The sequence below is a fragment of the Carassius carassius genome, chromosome 36 (genome assembly GCF_963082965.1).
Source record: "Carassius carassius chromosome 36, fCarCar2.1, whole genome shotgun sequence".
In the NCBI taxonomy this organism is placed as follows: domain Eukaryota; kingdom Metazoa; phylum Chordata; class Actinopteri; order Cypriniformes; family Cyprinidae; genus Carassius; species Carassius carassius.
Genome location: NC_081790.1, coordinates 11,750,256 through 11,767,813, shown reverse-complemented (window position 1 = coordinate 11,767,813; position 17,558 = coordinate 11,750,256). Strand labels below are relative to the sequence as shown.

At 38.1% G+C, this 17,558-nt stretch overlaps 1 protein-coding gene across 1 annotated transcript in view; it reads right to left on the bottom strand.

Moving 5' to 3' along the window:
* Nucleotides 1-16,875, bottom strand: part of efna5a (ephrin-A5a) — a 55,716-nt gene extending 38,841 nt beyond the window's left edge. The window contains exon 1 of the mRNA XM_059526263.1: nt 16,010-16,875. Coding sequence (XP_059382246.1) covers nt 16,010-16,134 — 125 coding nt within the window. The 5' untranslated portion in view covers nt 16,135-16,875. The remainder of the gene's footprint in view (nt 1-16,009) is intronic.
* Between the last annotated feature and the right edge of the window lie 683 nt (nt 16,876-17,558).

Sequence of the window (17,558 nt, the reverse complement as noted above, 5' to 3'; positions counted from 1 at the left end):
GTTGGATTGAAAGGCTGGGAAAAATCCAGACTGATTCCAGCCAATGGCAGAGCTGCGAGACATTAATAACCGGCATGCAATACTTTTAATGCCCCATCAAATTGTATTAAGCACAGTAGCCATCAAACACAAAATAGATGCTTTTTTCAGAGGGATACATGCTATATAAAATAATATAAAATGCTTTTTTTCTGGTGAAGCCCCAATCCTGAGGTCATTCCAGAGCTTTATTTCCAGAAACGGCCAGGAGAGCACATCACCACGGAGATGTCTGCCCTGATGATCCTCACAGCTTCAAAGAGCTCAGTCCCACACATATAAAACCACAGAGGCGGAGACATATGAAAGGCGTCTGTGTGGATGTGAGTGCGTGTGCGCGTCTGCGTAGGTCACTACTGGCGCGTTTCTGCGTGTGTGTGTGAAATCCTATCAATGTCACAAAGGTCACGCTCGCTCAAGATAACCCGGGGAGATTGGTGTGAGGTGCCAGGTTTTTTTTTCTTCTCTTTATTTTGTGATTAGGTGTCACAAGGATTTCTTTGGTGTCACAATGAGGCCTTTCATGTTGTGGGCACCTCAAGGTTTAATAGGCGATTCAGTACATTCAGCATGAAATGTAAAGAAAGAAACCGGCCGGCTCACAATACTCGGCGAGACCACAATTGCATGCGCGCTGACCCCCTTTTTTTAAAGCGTGAGGAATTCTATCCTTTTTGTTGTAAAATGTTTGTGTAATTCCCACAGGAAATCTGGGATCGAATGCTCGCGCACAATGAACACAGAAACGTCCATTTAGCGTGTCACTCAGCTTGTGGTAAAGCTTATTCGGGTGAGTTATGTTTAAGGGGAACTTTTAAAGGTTAAAGTCAGCGGCCAGGATCAGTAAAACGAATGGAAAGGCCTAACGAAATTGTCTGTAAAAACAGTGCCTCGCCACAGTTCAACAAATACGTTACCATGTTTACAGTGACCATGACAACAGCTCTGCGGATAGACATGTGTTCAGTGATCATGCTTATTTTGTGATTCATGCTCACCCTGAAGTCCCTTTTTCCACTGTGCGTTTAAGAATATTCCCTGTGAGTCTGAAACAAACCATCCATTTAAGACGATCCACAGGCTGACGGACAGTATTTCTACATATGAGCTCATGCACCATTATTTGACACACAACTCAAAACGTTTGAATATTAATGCCTTGTATGAGAAAGAATATATTTGGCTATTAACCCAGGTGTTGAGCAAACATTTAATAAATAGGCCGATATTATGATTAAATGTTATAATTAATAGGTTATTGTATAAAATCTCAGAGCTGGGTAGATTACAGATTTCAAATTGCATGACAAAAATTGTAATTAGTAACGTAATTCATTACATTAGACATTTTAGGTAGACTACTTTTGATTAATCTTAGATTATTTTTGACCTCGTTTATCACATTGATTTAAATAGTATAATCTTACCATAGTTGTAAAAGTAACATATTGATATAAAAATGCAAAGAAAAAGAAAATGTATTCCATTTGTTGTTATTAACAACATTAAGTGCATTATACATTACGTCAATGACTTCTCAAACTGGGGTTCGTAAATGAACTGCAAAGGGTTCCCGAGTTTATTGAATACCTAATACTTAATTAAAGTAAACTTTTGCACCCTCAGATAATGTTTTTTTTAAATAGCTGTATCTCGGCCAGAATTAGAATTAGAATCAGCTTCAGAATTTTAAATAAATAAAAAAACCACGAATTACATGAAACAAAATGAAATGTCAACATGAATAACTGCATTAACAACATTTTAAAATTTAAACCATTAAACCTAACAATGCTGACAGCTCTGATAACAATAAATATTTCCTCTACGCCTGTCCTTCAATCATCATTTTTCAGTAGCAGGGCGTTTGACTTAAGTGAAATAGACAACAATGAAACATATGTGGCCAAAAGGGCAACATACATAAAAGAGAGTCTGCAAACAGATCTGAGAGCAGGGCTCTTTAGCAGAGACAGTTTTATAACCTGATTCACTCAGCTAAATACAGCACCATAAAAGAAAGCTCTCTGTCCATGCAACGTCATGGCCCGATGACAGGCCGTGTTAATCACCGCCGTTATATGCACATCCAGCAGACAATCTGCAGCCACAACTGAAGCCTGGACTGCATAGCTCAATCAGCCTGAGCCCAGCAGACCAGAGCCTGTAAACCGCTCTCATTCCCAGAAAATTCTGCTGAGGAAAGAAGGTAATATCTTCTCTCTTCATAGCTGCAATGGTCTAGGTCTGGTTCTGATCAGAGATAAATGTCTTGGTGAGTAGGCTGTGCTGTGCTAGTCAGCTCTTTGTGGTTTTAGGACCTGTATGGGGTCAGTATGGATCATTTTGTTGATAGAGGCCTGATGTGGATAAATTACAGTGTCAAACGTATAACTTGGAACAGTCATACCGGGTGCACTTGCATGCTGCTCAGTGATTTGGCAATGCTCTTTTTAGGCAAAAACAATTAGTTAGGTACACATGACTGCACAAATAGTCATGAGGCTAAATTTACCTGCATTTATTTGTTTGAATTATTTTTCAGTAATATTCTTGTTAGTACAATTTAAATTCTATTTTAACTTTCTATGTAGCACTGCCAGTTTTATTCAAATTCTAATTGATTTTGCCCAAAACTGTCATGTTTTACACAGACTGAAAGTTTGAAATAGATAGGACCGAATTTAAGAATCTGACTGTGAATTTCATAGAGGCTGCTTTAAAAGCGAGGCTACCGACTATCACGTGTCTACACCAGCAGATAACCTTCGACTCAGCTTTCATGGGGCGTTTGATTCACGGTTGCCCCCTCACTGGCTAGGGTGAGAAGGAGCACACCATGAAGAGGGGAAAAGTCCTTGTGATGGTGCTGATAGTCACACTCTCTGTGTGTAGTTTCCTCCATCTGTGAGAAACAGTCTGCGCTGCTTGCTCAGCGGGAAAAGACACACACACACACACACACACACACACACACACACAAGGGTGGAGCCGCCGTTCTGGCCTGAGATTCCAATCACTCCGACTCACATTCTTGTTTATTTGTCCCCATCAGACAATGCAAACGGCACACTGTGATATTTATTTACGAAACTAATGGAAGAAAACTCCTAAATTACTAGGTGCTGACATCAATCCAAACTCAAATTTGTATCGCACAACATTATTGAGAACATAAACCAAACAATAGCCTTCTGCGAGTAATATGAGAGTTCGGCTCCTGCTTAGATCCTGCTGATGTGCTGAAACCTCCTGCTTGTGCCAATGAGAGAGGTGTCAGACACAATTAGACACCTTGCTCTGTGCACCACGTGGACCAAAGCGATTTGTCTCTTCTCGTTTACAAAAATTTTGTTCAACAGTTCTTTCATCTGCTTCCACAGACCATCTATTTCAATTGGAAAAGAATGCTCTCAGATATAACCAAACAGAATTTAGTGAGAAACAGTCCTCAGTTAGAAGCTAAACAAGGCAGGCACGATTATGGTCTCAGCCACTGAACCAAAATTCTCTAGAGAGGCTGAAGCTTTTGTGCTAGCTACGAACTTCTGGTACATCAAACAGCCAGTAAGTGCTTTTTTATAACTAAGCAAGTTAAACCAAATTCTCAAGTAAAGGGGATCAGTTGAAACTTGGGCTGTACTTTATACTTTGTACTTTAACTTTGTGCAATTGTTTTCATTATTCTACATCAGCACCAAAAAATCTTCAAGGCGAGAAAAGCACAGCTAAAAATTAAATGGCAAACAAGCTCTTACTGTACTTAAACAAAAAAAAAAATGCCATTTCAAACTAATGCCACATGCCATTTCAAACTAATATTTCAAAGAAATTCAAAATCTTTTTTTCCTAAGACTTTTTAAAACATCCATTAAATAACTTTCTGAATAAAGCCTTTAATTTTTTTTGTGATTATGTATAAAAAAGCTGTTAACTTTATATTCAGTTAAATTAATATTCATTTTGTTTGATTTTTTCATTCCATGTCAGCACCAAAAAAAGGCAAGAAGCTTTCTTTTTTTTATAATGATAATAATTTATATTAAAAAATAATATTTGATGGAATTTTTAAAACATTTTACCGAAGACTTTTAAAAACATCCATTAAAAACTTTCATTCCATGTGATTAACTATAAAAATTAAAATTAAAATTAAAAAAGGTTACATAATTTTACCTCTTGACTAATTTCACAAATACGTTTTTACTAGTATTTAAGCACCAAATTTTTCTTTTAAAAAAAATAAGTATTTTCAAACTTTTCATCTAAAAGATTTGAATTAGTTATTTTTTATATATTTTATTTTAATTATATTTAATTATTTAATATTTGTATATATTTCCCAAATAATTCATATATAATACATACCCACGTTTAAATGTTCATTACAATTTACTAATGTAGCATCCTTTTTCATTTTGCAGAAAAAAATCAATAGCGCAAGACCACACGCTCTTTAATCCAATCTTGTTTTCTTAAGTGCTATTTATAGCTAATGTTTGTGGCAGGTCAGAGGTTGCTCATCTGACGGGCCCTGGGAGAGCACAACATATGATTCACATACCAGCACAGATACCAGAGCTACACATATTTTCTCTGAAAACACTGTCCTCACGCCCTGTAAAAACACCCCTGGGCTTAACGTAGGAATGTGCCCAAGCAGTTTCTCTTTCACTCTCTCTCTGCTAGAATGGGAGTTTTTTGGCAAACAGACCAATTCAATTAGCACCTGAAAGAAAGTGGGCTCTTCAGTGTAATTATAACATCGGTCTAATTGGAGAATTCTGGGAAGCCTTCTGTTGAACACAGCCTTCTTCAGCTTCGCCCCGCTCTCTGCGCTGCAGTTCATTTCCACTCGTTTGTTTTGAACACAGAAAACCACAGAGGTTGTTGCTGTGATTACATATTTGATTTGGAATTAAAATGACTCATGGTGTTGGCTTGAACTTCATGTGATTTATGCCCATCAATCTTGGTGTGGACAACATTTCCAGGTATTATTCTGCTGGTTTTCCCCCACCCTTACACAAACTATGGTCATTAAAAGCCACCATTCATTTCTAAACATTCATTTTATATATGCTATTCAAATTTGGTTTTCTTTTAGAGAACACAAAGTCAATTTGAACTGATTGATTCCATAGATTTTAATTTAAATTCATCCTTAATTATTTGTTCTGCCAAAATACCATATTACTTCCTCTACATTAAGACTGAGACTGAGGTAAACTGTGGATGTGTGTGTATATATATATATATATATATATATATATATATATATATATATATATAAGATAGATATAAAGAAGACAGGTGAATAGATAAATTATACTGATTTTTTTGGTGGTAAATCTGGTAGTTTGGCTGAAGGATTTTATTGTCCCGAGGTTATACATTTTGTTTTGCCCTCAATGAGTCCCAGACAGTAAACTTCTTTACTTATAATCCTTATCCTTAATACAAAAAAAAAATGTATCCTTGAACCAGCAAATCTCTGTGCATCAAGGGTTATTTGAGTGCAGCTGCAACCCAACAGAGCTGAATAATGACCTTAATGACTGAACACAAACACAAAGACACACTCGCAAAACGTATAAAAACACCATTTTACAATCGGACAAAATGTGCAACTGGCAAACTTGCAGAGGACATTCAGAGGACCAAATCAGAACAAATCCAAATTACTCTTTTTTTTTTTTCTTCTGTGAATCATAATTTAACAGATGTTTGAACATGGAAAAAACTTGGAGGTGACTTTGATCTTTACAGCAGGACTTACTTCTTAAAGCACGAGAGTCTGTGAAATGGCCTGAGCGATTACCCTTGGCTTTTCAAACACTTATCAAACACTTTTATTTGAGAGATAAAACATCCTAAATGCATCATAAACATCTCAGAGTGGTGATTAGCTCAGGCTGAAACCTCACTGGCTGGAGGTGCTAATGGACTGAAGTCAAGAGAGCGATGGGAAGCCGCAGCCATGCGGTTGTGACCTTTCTAGCTTCACCATCAAACTACGTGCCATGAGGTCAGTATAAACCGCATTATTTGGCCTCATGATCACAATTTTCATTGTCTCACTGAGAAAACCATAAACAATTAAACCCACTGAACTCCCACACCGGCTTCAACAAACCTAATTCTGCCTTAATTCTGGCCTACAACAAAGGGGCTGTGAAAAATGAGACTGCAAATGCAAGGTTTTCATTTTTCTTCAATGCGATGTGATAACATTATGAACTGGCATTTTGTACAAATTATCACATTTCAACATCATTAAATAATATTCACACCACAAGTGAAAAACCCAGCGTTCAGGATGTAAGATTAAAAGGGTGCAAATGTGGCAGGAAGTTGCCGGTCCAGATAAGCCAGACCGCAATGGGCTCTGTCTTCAACAGCACGTCTTCATCCCACGCGCACCAAATGAAATTAGTGCGTCTGTCTGGGCAAAAGCGGAGATTCGCATTAAAATCGCATGGTGCTACACAATCATCTGAAAAGCATCTGGACTGAGTGATTTGCTCAATAGGCTCTGCCGTACCGGCTCCATATGGCGAATTCAATGGCCACCGTGTGATATCGCACCCGGGCAGGGAGTGGGGAGATAGGCAAAATAATCAAACGCAGAAAAGAGAAAACACAAAGTCATTATAAGACATCAGGGATGAGACAGAGGCAGACAGGGATTCATTCCCCCAGTGGGAAAGCTAAAATTGAGAGTGGCTGTGTGCTCGTATCCTAACACCCATATAACACATATTCCTTGCTTTCAAAGGCTGGTATGCATATCGGGATTATTCCTACAAGGGACTTGGCGACAAAAGATATTATCAGTTCGACAGGGTCACCAGAGGGGATGGAAATGACATCAGAGTTAAGACGGACAATAAAAAGGGGTGAGAACTCGGTTGAGCCTGGGCTACAGCCCAGCGTAAGCCATTTCATCCCCACCGTATCTGATATCAGCCCTTAAGACAGAGTCCGTGAATGTGGCAGACAACTGGCGACGGAGAAAGAGAGGGGAGAAGGGAGCGACTATGAGGGGGCCTGTGCATCCACTAACCTTCTCACTTTCACGCCGGAGCAAACTTTAGGTGTCCCGAAGTGCGTATGAATTATATGAAGGCTAATATGAGAACATAACTTACGAATCACTCTCTGATGGCAGAGTCCAGTGCTAGCCCAACTATTAAACGTTGTAAATTCGATGGTAGTGGTCTTTCTCTCCACTTATGAAATAAAGTGGCATGCTTTTAAGGGTGATCGATCTTTAATGGAACTTACTATGCAAATCACCTGAACCTGAAGTGAACTTGAGGCTAATAAGAATGAATATGTTCTGCATTCAGGCCTCTACTACGCTAATCTGCCTGAAGATACTCAACCCATCAAAACCTTATTGGTTTCCCCAGATCTGCAGAGCCCCTGCTGATGATTCAATTGGTGGGTTCTGGTAACCACTCCCCTCTATTGCTTTGTTCCATGCCCCAGTTTTCAATAGTAAACAGCCACATTACAACATACTCGTAGTAGTGTGCTGTAAATCATGATTGAGAATTAAATAAATAAAAGAAATAAAATACATTTATTTTTATCTAAATAAATAAAAACCGACATTATTTAAGAAAAATATTAAACCTTTTTGGTTTAAAACATTTAAAAAGGATACATGTCAAAAGATAATTGCTGTGTATGTTATTATAGAATTTATATAAAATAAGTAAATTATATTTATGGGAATTTAAAAAATTGCTTTCAGAAACATGCTATAGGGAAAATCTGTGGCTGGCAATAGCAGTAGCACTTGAGCATCCCATGTGTATTGCGTGTCTAGACCTGAACAACTGATCTCCCACATCCATCCCACATCCATCCACATCACATCCACACCAATATTCACAAGACACTAAGACTTCCCCCCCCCCAAATCAAATACTCATCTGGCTGACGAAACACAAAACAAGAAAGTCTTTCTGACTTTAAACGTTCATATCCTTAGCGAAGAATATTCTGTTAATTTAAAAAAAAAAGTAGAAAAATCTTTTTAATAATAAAATATTAATCTGTTCATGAAAGCCTGGAATCAAAGTATCATAAATTTGATCCCTCTTTCATTAAACACTTGACACATAAATCCTTTATCAAAAAATTACATCAAATCTATATTTAAAAAATATATTTATTATATATCAATATATAAATCTCTCATAACATTGCATTTAAAATGAGTGATTAATTTAATTCTGTTAATATTAAAAAAGTAAATTGCTGCAAATTAGTGCGTGCAGGTTTGAGAACATTAGAAGGTGATGATTTGAAGGATTTTCTTTGTGTCTTTTCAGGGAAGCAGAAATGCCCAGAGGGCCGTAGGTACAGCCATAAAAATGGTTTATTTGTTTCCTGAGCACATTTAGTGCTTATGTTTCCATCGGAAGCCTTTATGGCATCGCAATAACATTTATGTCCAAGACAGATGGTTTCCTTTGAGTTACAATGGGATCGTATTTCTGTTCATGTCTTGTGGTTGCACCAAATTCCTCCTGACAAATTTATTGTTTTTTGGATAAGATTTCTAATGAAGCCTGTGCATGCACGGTTATTAATTTACTCGATGAATTTACGGTGCAACATACTTTTTTTTTTTTGTATAACATGAGAAATAATTTTGAACACTTTCTGTTGGGAAACAAACATATAGGTATAGAATTTAGGATATTTAGACAGAAGAGAATTATAAGCAACTTTTAAAACAAAACATAATGTGTGTGTGTGTGTGTGTGTGTGTGTGTGTGTGTGTGTGTGTGTGTGTGTGTGTGTGTGTGTGTGTGTGTGTGTATAAATATATGAAATATAAAAAACAAGGTGTTTTAAATCACATTTAAATGTTAACAAATACAAATAAGAAAATATTCATAAGTATCATTTAAATTACAGTAAATCTTTATATATGTAGCCTTTAAAGCAGCTATTCAAATTCATAATAAATAGCACAACAGCTCTAAACCAACAAAAGCTCCCATCCTAATCCTAAAAAGAAAAGATTTATCTGTGCATTTACTCATGTTTTTAATCACATTTGGGATTATTCCCCCTGCTTCATGCTTCAAAATGTTGGCAAACCAAAAAAGGCAGCAAAGCTGACATAGTAAAATAAAAGACAGCTTCTTTTTTTTGATCACTGACCGCATCTTTATTCCTGAGGTATACTGCAATACATACTGAAGCAGGAATGTAATGTTAATTATTCAGCCTAATAAAATGTGACACTTCCAGTTTCAGTGTTTTGCTTTACGTTAGTTCTTACAGTCCTATTGATCAAATTGGGAGGACCAATAATGATTAGTTTCAGTTAACTAGTGCTTCACGATGATTCAAAGAAAGCCTGAGGGGAAGAAACCTTCATTTCCTGCAGACTCCCTGAATGGTCGCAGGGCCGCTTTGAAACAGGATGATACTGGTTAGTGGCTCATTGTCTATTAGACAAAGTAGGGCTGTTCGCCCATTAGCACCTCTTTGTACTGACTGCTCAAGGTGTGACACACAACATGTCACAAGAGCAGCGAGAGCACGCCTGCAGTTTCACTGATTCACATGAGAGTTCAAAGGATTCAAAACAATGGCACACGCCCATATGCATATTGAAAATGCCATTTTGATTGCATTACAAATCAAATGAACAAGCAGTGCATCACTATTTATAACAAAAAAGTCATGTTTACGGTCACACCAACTGGGCGTACAGCTTCCAGTTTGACTGGCACGTATTTTCTGTGTGTTTGTTTAGCCAGAAGGTCACTTACAGAATAGGAAGTGCTTGATTGACTAGCGGCTGACACTTTGTCCGGCTTCTTTGTGATGACCTGTTACTCCAGCTGCCCTCTCATCCCCTGCAATGTTTGCTGCCCCACGCACGCGATCCCACTCCCGGCTGCCAGCAGTGCGCTTGTCCGCCTTGCCGCTTCGCTGCACCCTCTCATCGCATTACTTCTGCTATTCTAACTTTTCCATCAATTATGCACAAGAATAACTGAGGCCTGGCCACAGCAGATACATAAAAGAGGAGTGTATGCCTCCATGACTCCACTGTCTGCCAGCATGTTCCCCCTACCAGTGATCCTAGTGCCAGAGCACCAGCGTACGGTCGCACGAGTCTGGTTTATGATGTCTGTGGCGAGTTGTGTTGAGTAACGCAAACATTTTAAGACTAGTTTTCTTGCTTGGAATGGGATCGACGTACTTGGTTGAAACTGATAGGAATCAATAAACTGTTCATATGTTTGCATTGATTGACTGAAAAATCTAAATTAAACACAGTTTGGAAGGAAATCAGTTGTAACGCACTAAAAAAGGGGGACTGAAAAGGGCTACAAAAGAAGGAAACCTACTTCCAGATCTGCTGCTGTTCCATTCAAAACACAAAATGGAAGCAAGATTGAAAATGGCTGCTTGTACACTCCTACGTCTGCTAGAAAAATACTAGCAGACTAGTCATACTGTCAAGAAAGGACAGGCAACTAACTCATAGATAATGACAAATGGCATTAAAGTTTCATTAAATGACTAAAACAGAGAGAAAATTATTTAGTGCTATTTAATAATCCATGGTAAAATCGACAGTATTTAAAGTAAATGAGAAGAAAATACCAAAAAAGTAATACACCGCAAAACGCTGACCTCAAGATTCCAATGATGGTCACATTGACCTCATTTTCTCAACATTGCGTGTGAAGCTTTGTTGGCCAGACTTTTGACTCTGAGATCGCAAACAGCGTTTAATATTTTATGGGTCCCAACGCTCGGCGCGTACTCAAATTTGTAACAAGGAAAAGCTTTACCACCTACCACAGACTGATCATCTACTATAAAATGCTCCGCAATCTCAAACCAAGAATGTCACGAGAACATCTAGATCCCAAAAAGTTTATTTTGACTTTTGTTGTTATTTTTGTTTTGTTTTTTGAAAAAGAGACACATACCTTAAAATTAACTGATGAATGTGCAACATTCAAAAACATCAGCCAAATAAATTTTAACCAATTAACAACCTAAATAAAGTGTCTTTTTAGTCATTATTATTGGGTTTATCCAGAAATTAACTATTCAATTACTTACTTCATTATCATTGGAAAGTTTGCAGTTTTGTGCTTTTATTTCCGTTCATAAAAGGTTTGAACACATCACATTGCGTTTTTCTCAATATTTAATTAACAATCTGTTGATTTTTTTGGAGCACAACCATAGCCATAATTGCAATATGTTCGCAATAATGCAGCCAAATTATTTTTTGAAAAGATGTATGTCCTTCACCACAGCACATAAAAATTAATCATCAGAATTTTTAATGCCTTGAATAAGAGAAATATTTCATGGTAGGCAGCTTCAAATAATATTTGCAGGTTCTTTTTCTGGACAAGAAAGAAAGATTTAAGGTATTCTTCAGCCAAAAAGTCCCTCATTTGTGCAGGTGAAAGCAGTTTTAAGGTTACAGACCGAGTTCAAATCTGTGAGACAAGTTTTTCAAGCTATGAAGCCTTCTCTCTCGCTCCCTCTCTCTTCTCTCGTTTACTTGTTCTTTCTTGTTTTTTCATTCATGCTAACTCTTGCCAAGTCAGTCCATTTTTATTAGCTTAGCCTGTCGAACAAATGCTTCCTTCATTATTTCTCGTTGCGATTAAATGTGCCGTAATGAAGGGCACAAAGAGCAAACCGCTCTGCGCTTTTGCAGTGAAAGAATGCGCAAAGTAGTCATTACCACATGTTACATTTTCCTTCAATTCTTATCAAGGAGGCTTAGTAAACTTTAGGGTCCTTTCAGGAGCTTTATCAGGTCATTAAGGTCTGAAGCTGATTAATATGAATGGTTGTTGAGGTCGTGGCTTTCTGAGGGAGACACTGAAGGGTGAAGGGGTTCAGAGGAAGTGTTTTGTATCTTTACACAATGGGCTGATGACCTCCTAAGCCCTTTAGTGGCTCTCTGTTAATACCTTCAGCCAGGTCTTCAAAGACGCCAGCAAAGACATTTCACCACTCACAGTTTAAAAGCTCACCGTGTATGAGGAGCTTACCTCGAGCAAACATAGAGACCCGAAATGCATCAGTTATCATCTAAAGTTCAGAGAGAACAAGCGATTGCTGTGATGACTCAAGCGTGATTTCATAAAATGAAAAGAGAACCGGTTGACTTTAATTTAAAAAACAGGCACTCCCAGAATTCTCGCTGAGATGCAATCTTGACAGTTTATTAGCGGAACGCGAGAGCTGAGCAAAGAGGGAAGGGGGCCAGGCACCTCTCGTTGTGTTAGGGGTCATCAAACAGCAGGATGTTCTAGTTACCCTGCAGGAGAACTTTCTCTCTGCCGGAATGAGTCTTCCGATACCCCAAATCTTTTGAGAGTGCCAGCACACCGCCAAACGGCCCTGGAGGGTTAATCGGGATGGGGTGTGATTGTGGGACTCAAACCGAGAGGCCTACGGTTCCCATCTGAAACTCTTTCCAGTCTTTAGTCTGTCTATATTTCCTTCTACAGCCCACGTTGTATGCACTTCCTGCGTGTAAGAGTCTAAATACTTTAAACTCTGGCAAAGATCCACTAAGACATGAACAATGGCACCCTTTCACGTGGGCTGGGAGAAGACTGGGGTCTTCAGACCAGTCAATATTTGGACATGATTTTTTTCTCCCCGTTTAAAATCCAAGCGGAACCGAGCAGCAGGAGGCCAGAAGTGCCAGCGAGGGAAAAGAAGGGTAAACATGCAGAACAATACAAACTGAACCCCACACAATACCACCAAACAGCTATCACAATATCAACTGGTCACAAACCACAAACCATGGGCTTTGTTTTTAAAGTGGGGATTAAAACTGAGCCGGCACAAAAAAGAAACAATCTGAGGTCATATTGCACAAGCTAGAGTTAAGAGGTGAAAAAGAGTTGGCTTTACGGGAGATCCATGACATTTCCCATTTCTGTAGTGAAGAAATGAGCAGGGAAAGACAACCGAGAAAGCGTTTCAGTGTGAAGTTTTACAAAAAACCCAAGTCTAAAGAGGCCGGGTGTATTATTCACTACACCACCTGACTGAGAAGGCTTCAAAAACTGTAGGAAAAGTGCCACATCTGTTATTGAGAGATTTGAGAGGCATTATCAGTGATTAAAACGGGACTCCGTCAGAAGGCTGAAATCCCTCTTCCCAGCTGTTAGGTCCATTCGAAAGACCTCTTTGATGGACAGCGGTATCGACTTCCATGGCACCACATACACAAACAGCCAGAAGATTAAGGTAGGAATTCAATACTGATTCCTGACTGATCCTGCCTATCAACAACAAATAAACAGGTTTCATTTTCAACATAAGACTTATTTGAGTTTAAAATTCCAGGAACTAGCAGAAAAAAATATTGACAAATTAATATATTTGCGATGTAGATAGCATATCTGGATTACACAAACATACTTTTTCAGAACCACAGGATAGATAATGAAACAATACGATCTCTATCTCAAGCCAATCCAGTAATGCCTGTGAAAGAACACGTCTCGAACTAAGAAATGACTAATCTGAGAATAAGCTGGGAAACTTCAGAGGAAATCTGCCAACTTGAATTGAATTTGTAATAGCAAACGGCGTGGACTGCATTGGAGAGAGAAATAAAAGAGCCTCCGAAACCCAATGAAGCTTGTAAGACCACCATATGTAGAGCAAGACAGAGGCTTACATATGAATGGGTGCGCTGCAAATCTCAGGCCAAAAACTAAAGGAGCCATTCCCCACTAAATCCTCTAAAGAATCTCTATAGACTCCGCCGTACTCACTCGTGTGAAAATACTAGCAATCACTCAGTATGTTCACTGCCGCACTAAAGTGCAACTCCTACGCTTACAAAATAACGATTAAGAGATAAGCCTGTCTGCATGATTTGAAAAAATAAAAATAAACAGTTATGTTTATTGTTTGTCACTAAGTGCCACTGAGCTATTAAGAACTTTAATTAAAGCTCTAACATAGGCAATCTTTCCGACTAATTTAATATTTCATGGCACGGCTATCTAAATCTTTGAGTTGGACTCTTGCACAGCTGTATCTAATGTTTGTAATTTAGCCTTGTTAATGAGCGACAATAAGAGAGGAAGATGCGGCACAACACAATGAACCGATCAAGCATTTCAAAAGCTAGCAAAGAACTGGTCTTTAGAGGGTCCGATAGTCTAAATCAATGTCTAAATAAAAAAGTCCAACATGAGATCCATGTACAGACACATTCTGATCAGAAGGTTACTTGTTTTGTGGGTTATGAGTGACTTCCGGGGCCCCAAGGTCTTGCCAATGAGTGCTGCTACATTATACAGCACAGCAAGATTTGATTTAGGCCAATGGGTGAGTGTATGAATGCGAATGAGAGATACTCATTTAAACTAAATCATTTATTTGCTAGAGGGGCCTCATTTTGCCCGGACAAAACCTAGGCAGGGAGTCTCCAACACACATACACACACACACACACACACACACACACACACACACAGATATTCATGATCACACAAAAACGCATTTCTGCCAAACTATAGAAACTGGGCTCGCCCTCAGATTCACCCTAACCGGAGCTCAATAATGTCCGATGATGGTTAACCGCAGCCTTGTGCTGTTATCACTGAACGTGTGACCCCTCTCTCATGAGCATGCACCCAACTGGGCATCAGCCACTCCTGAAATGCCTCTCTGGGTTTGACCCATTGTGTAAAGCCAGCATGGGGCTGGGGTGCAGGGCAGAGAGAAAGCCCCATGGCAACTGAAGAGGGACAACTGAGAATGGAGATGAGCTGGAATCACAGCACATTCAGGCAACTTAAGACTTGCGGCAAAGTGAACGGGACAGCGAGGCTGATGTAATTTATATATATATATATATATATATATATATATATATATATATATATATATATAAATAAATGTGTGTGTGTGTATATTTTCTTATATTAAAAAAAGCTGTTAAGCTAATTATTTCTCACATGAATAATAATATATAACATTATGAATACTGGCTTATTCAAAAAGCTCACTGACATTTAACACAATCAAATTAGTAACAGCCATCAAATCAACTTATTCAAGTATTTCACATTCAGCCAGAAAAGTACTATTTTCAACTCCTGATGATATTTTTCATTAACACCCTTCACTGCACAGAAAGGTTATATTACCTTATTAGGAACCCTTTGTTGAAATCCATTACTAGCCCATTTTCAGCCACACATTTTATAAATGCTTCTAAAGAAATATGAATTGATAAAATTGTGTCCTTTTAGAATTATGATAACAAGCAAAATCACATTCAAAGAGGTAAATTGGATTTTAAAGAACAACTGACCAATGAGCCATGATATTTATTTCTAATGATGTTTCTAGAGGGGAATGTGTAGGACAAGCTAGTGGCACAGGGTAATAACTTTTTAATTTGGAAGAGCAGAGAGCTTGCCTGTCAATCTCCCAAAAGCAGAAAGAAATCCCACTCATAAACTGGCTAAGGTTAAGGTTAACGTAAAAAAAAACATTATATATATATATATATATATATATATATATATATATAAAACTAAAGCTGAATAAACTAATTAGCTTGTTAGTGTGGTTTTAGTGTTAACCCCTACAACAGACAGCCAACGTAGGCTACAGATTTTATTATGATTCGCGCTCCATTTATTTTCGCAATTCCTTGCGCCGTTTCTTGCCATAGAGTTTAGCCTACTGTCAAATAGCGCTGTCGAGTATCTGTGCGGATTTTGTTACAAGTTTCGCCCTTACAATGTTGTGACTGTTGTATGTATCATCAGTGAAACTTATTCAGACGATCCTGAAGGCTTGACGGACCTGTTCAGTTCGCAGACGCATTAAATTCTGCGGACTGTGGTGCTTCTAAATGGCAGAAAGTGAAGCGGCGTTTTATCTACTGCGCAAGTAACTAACTTACCTTGGGTTTGTTCGGTTCCAGTAGACAGCGTAGCGATCCGCCACAACCTTAGACGCCGGTTCCAGGCCCAACACAGACATCCACAAGCTGATCAACACAAAATAAAACATCTCCACCTGCGGCATTTCTGAAAGTTTCAGTCGCAGCCCCCTTCGATGCAGCGTTCCGGTGATAAAGAACCGCGCGACCCGTCAGGTTTTCCTTGAATATCCCACGCGCGGAATATGTTCTCTTTAAATTATGTTTCTTTTATTGTAAAAAAAAAGAAGAAGATGAAAAACGATCTATACGACAGCAGTGCAAGGAATGACAGAGTCCTTTAAAGAGTGACAGTTACATGTAAATTATTATTAGAAGAAACACTGAGAAGCCGGTTAATGCGCTCGCTGTCTGTCAATAGTCCAGTCTGATAAGGCGTTCATCTCAAGCACATCCTTTCTTGCGATTTATCGACTTAGTTTCCAACGAGGAAAGAAAACAATTAGACAAATTTCAGGTCCTTTGAATATTCACTTCCTAGTCCAAATCCCTTTAGATGTTCAGCGCGGTTGGTCACTGTAGTTAGTTTGAGTGAGTGAAAACAACAGCGTATGTCCACTGGCACCTCATTCTCCAATATGTGAATGAAAACCTGCGCTGTTTGTATGGTCAGACCTTGACGTTTATATACTGAATTTATGTAGACGATGTCCTGAAGCGCTGTCTTCTGATTAGGATTAGGAAAAAAAAGCTATCTTTTTGGACGAAACGCACAAAGGTTTCAGTGTATTCAATATTCAAAGGTAAGATATAGTCCACAACAGTAACCTTCCAGGCAGCTGAGCTGGTCAGAGTGTATGAGCCATGCTGTCTCAGAAAGAGAGCGAGAGACGCTACAGTTCCAGTACTCGCTCTCTTTCTCATTGGTTTGCAATTTGAATGATGGGCGTCTCGGTTACAAAAACTACATCCCGCCTCCAAAGGTGGTAGAACTGCTTTTTTTACGGCGTGTGATTCTCAAGAATATATTCATAAGGTAAAATAACTTGAAAGAGTTCATACTTTTTCTTCTATCTTTTCTTCTTCTTCTTTTTTTCAGTGACAATAATATATTTTGGAAAATATATTTAAAAAATGTACTGCATAGCCTACATTTAAGTTACATTTTCTATATAAAAAAGAAAAAACAGCAGGAAGACATAAAAGACCGTTTCTTGTTTTAAATGTTTTCCAAAATCCATAACTGGTAAGTCTGATCTCGGTTCACACACACACACACACACACATATAGCTTATATATATATATATGTGTGTGTGTGTGTGTGTGTGTGTGTGTGTGTATGTATATATATGTATATGTATATGTATATATATATATATATATATATATATATATATATATATATATATATATATATATATATATATATATATATATATATACCTATATACCTATATACATACATACATACATACATACATATTTAAACAAGCAAATAATTGCCGATTTTTTTTTCATTAAGCAAAAGACAAGATTGAAACAGTAGGCTAGACTACGTGAACAAGATGT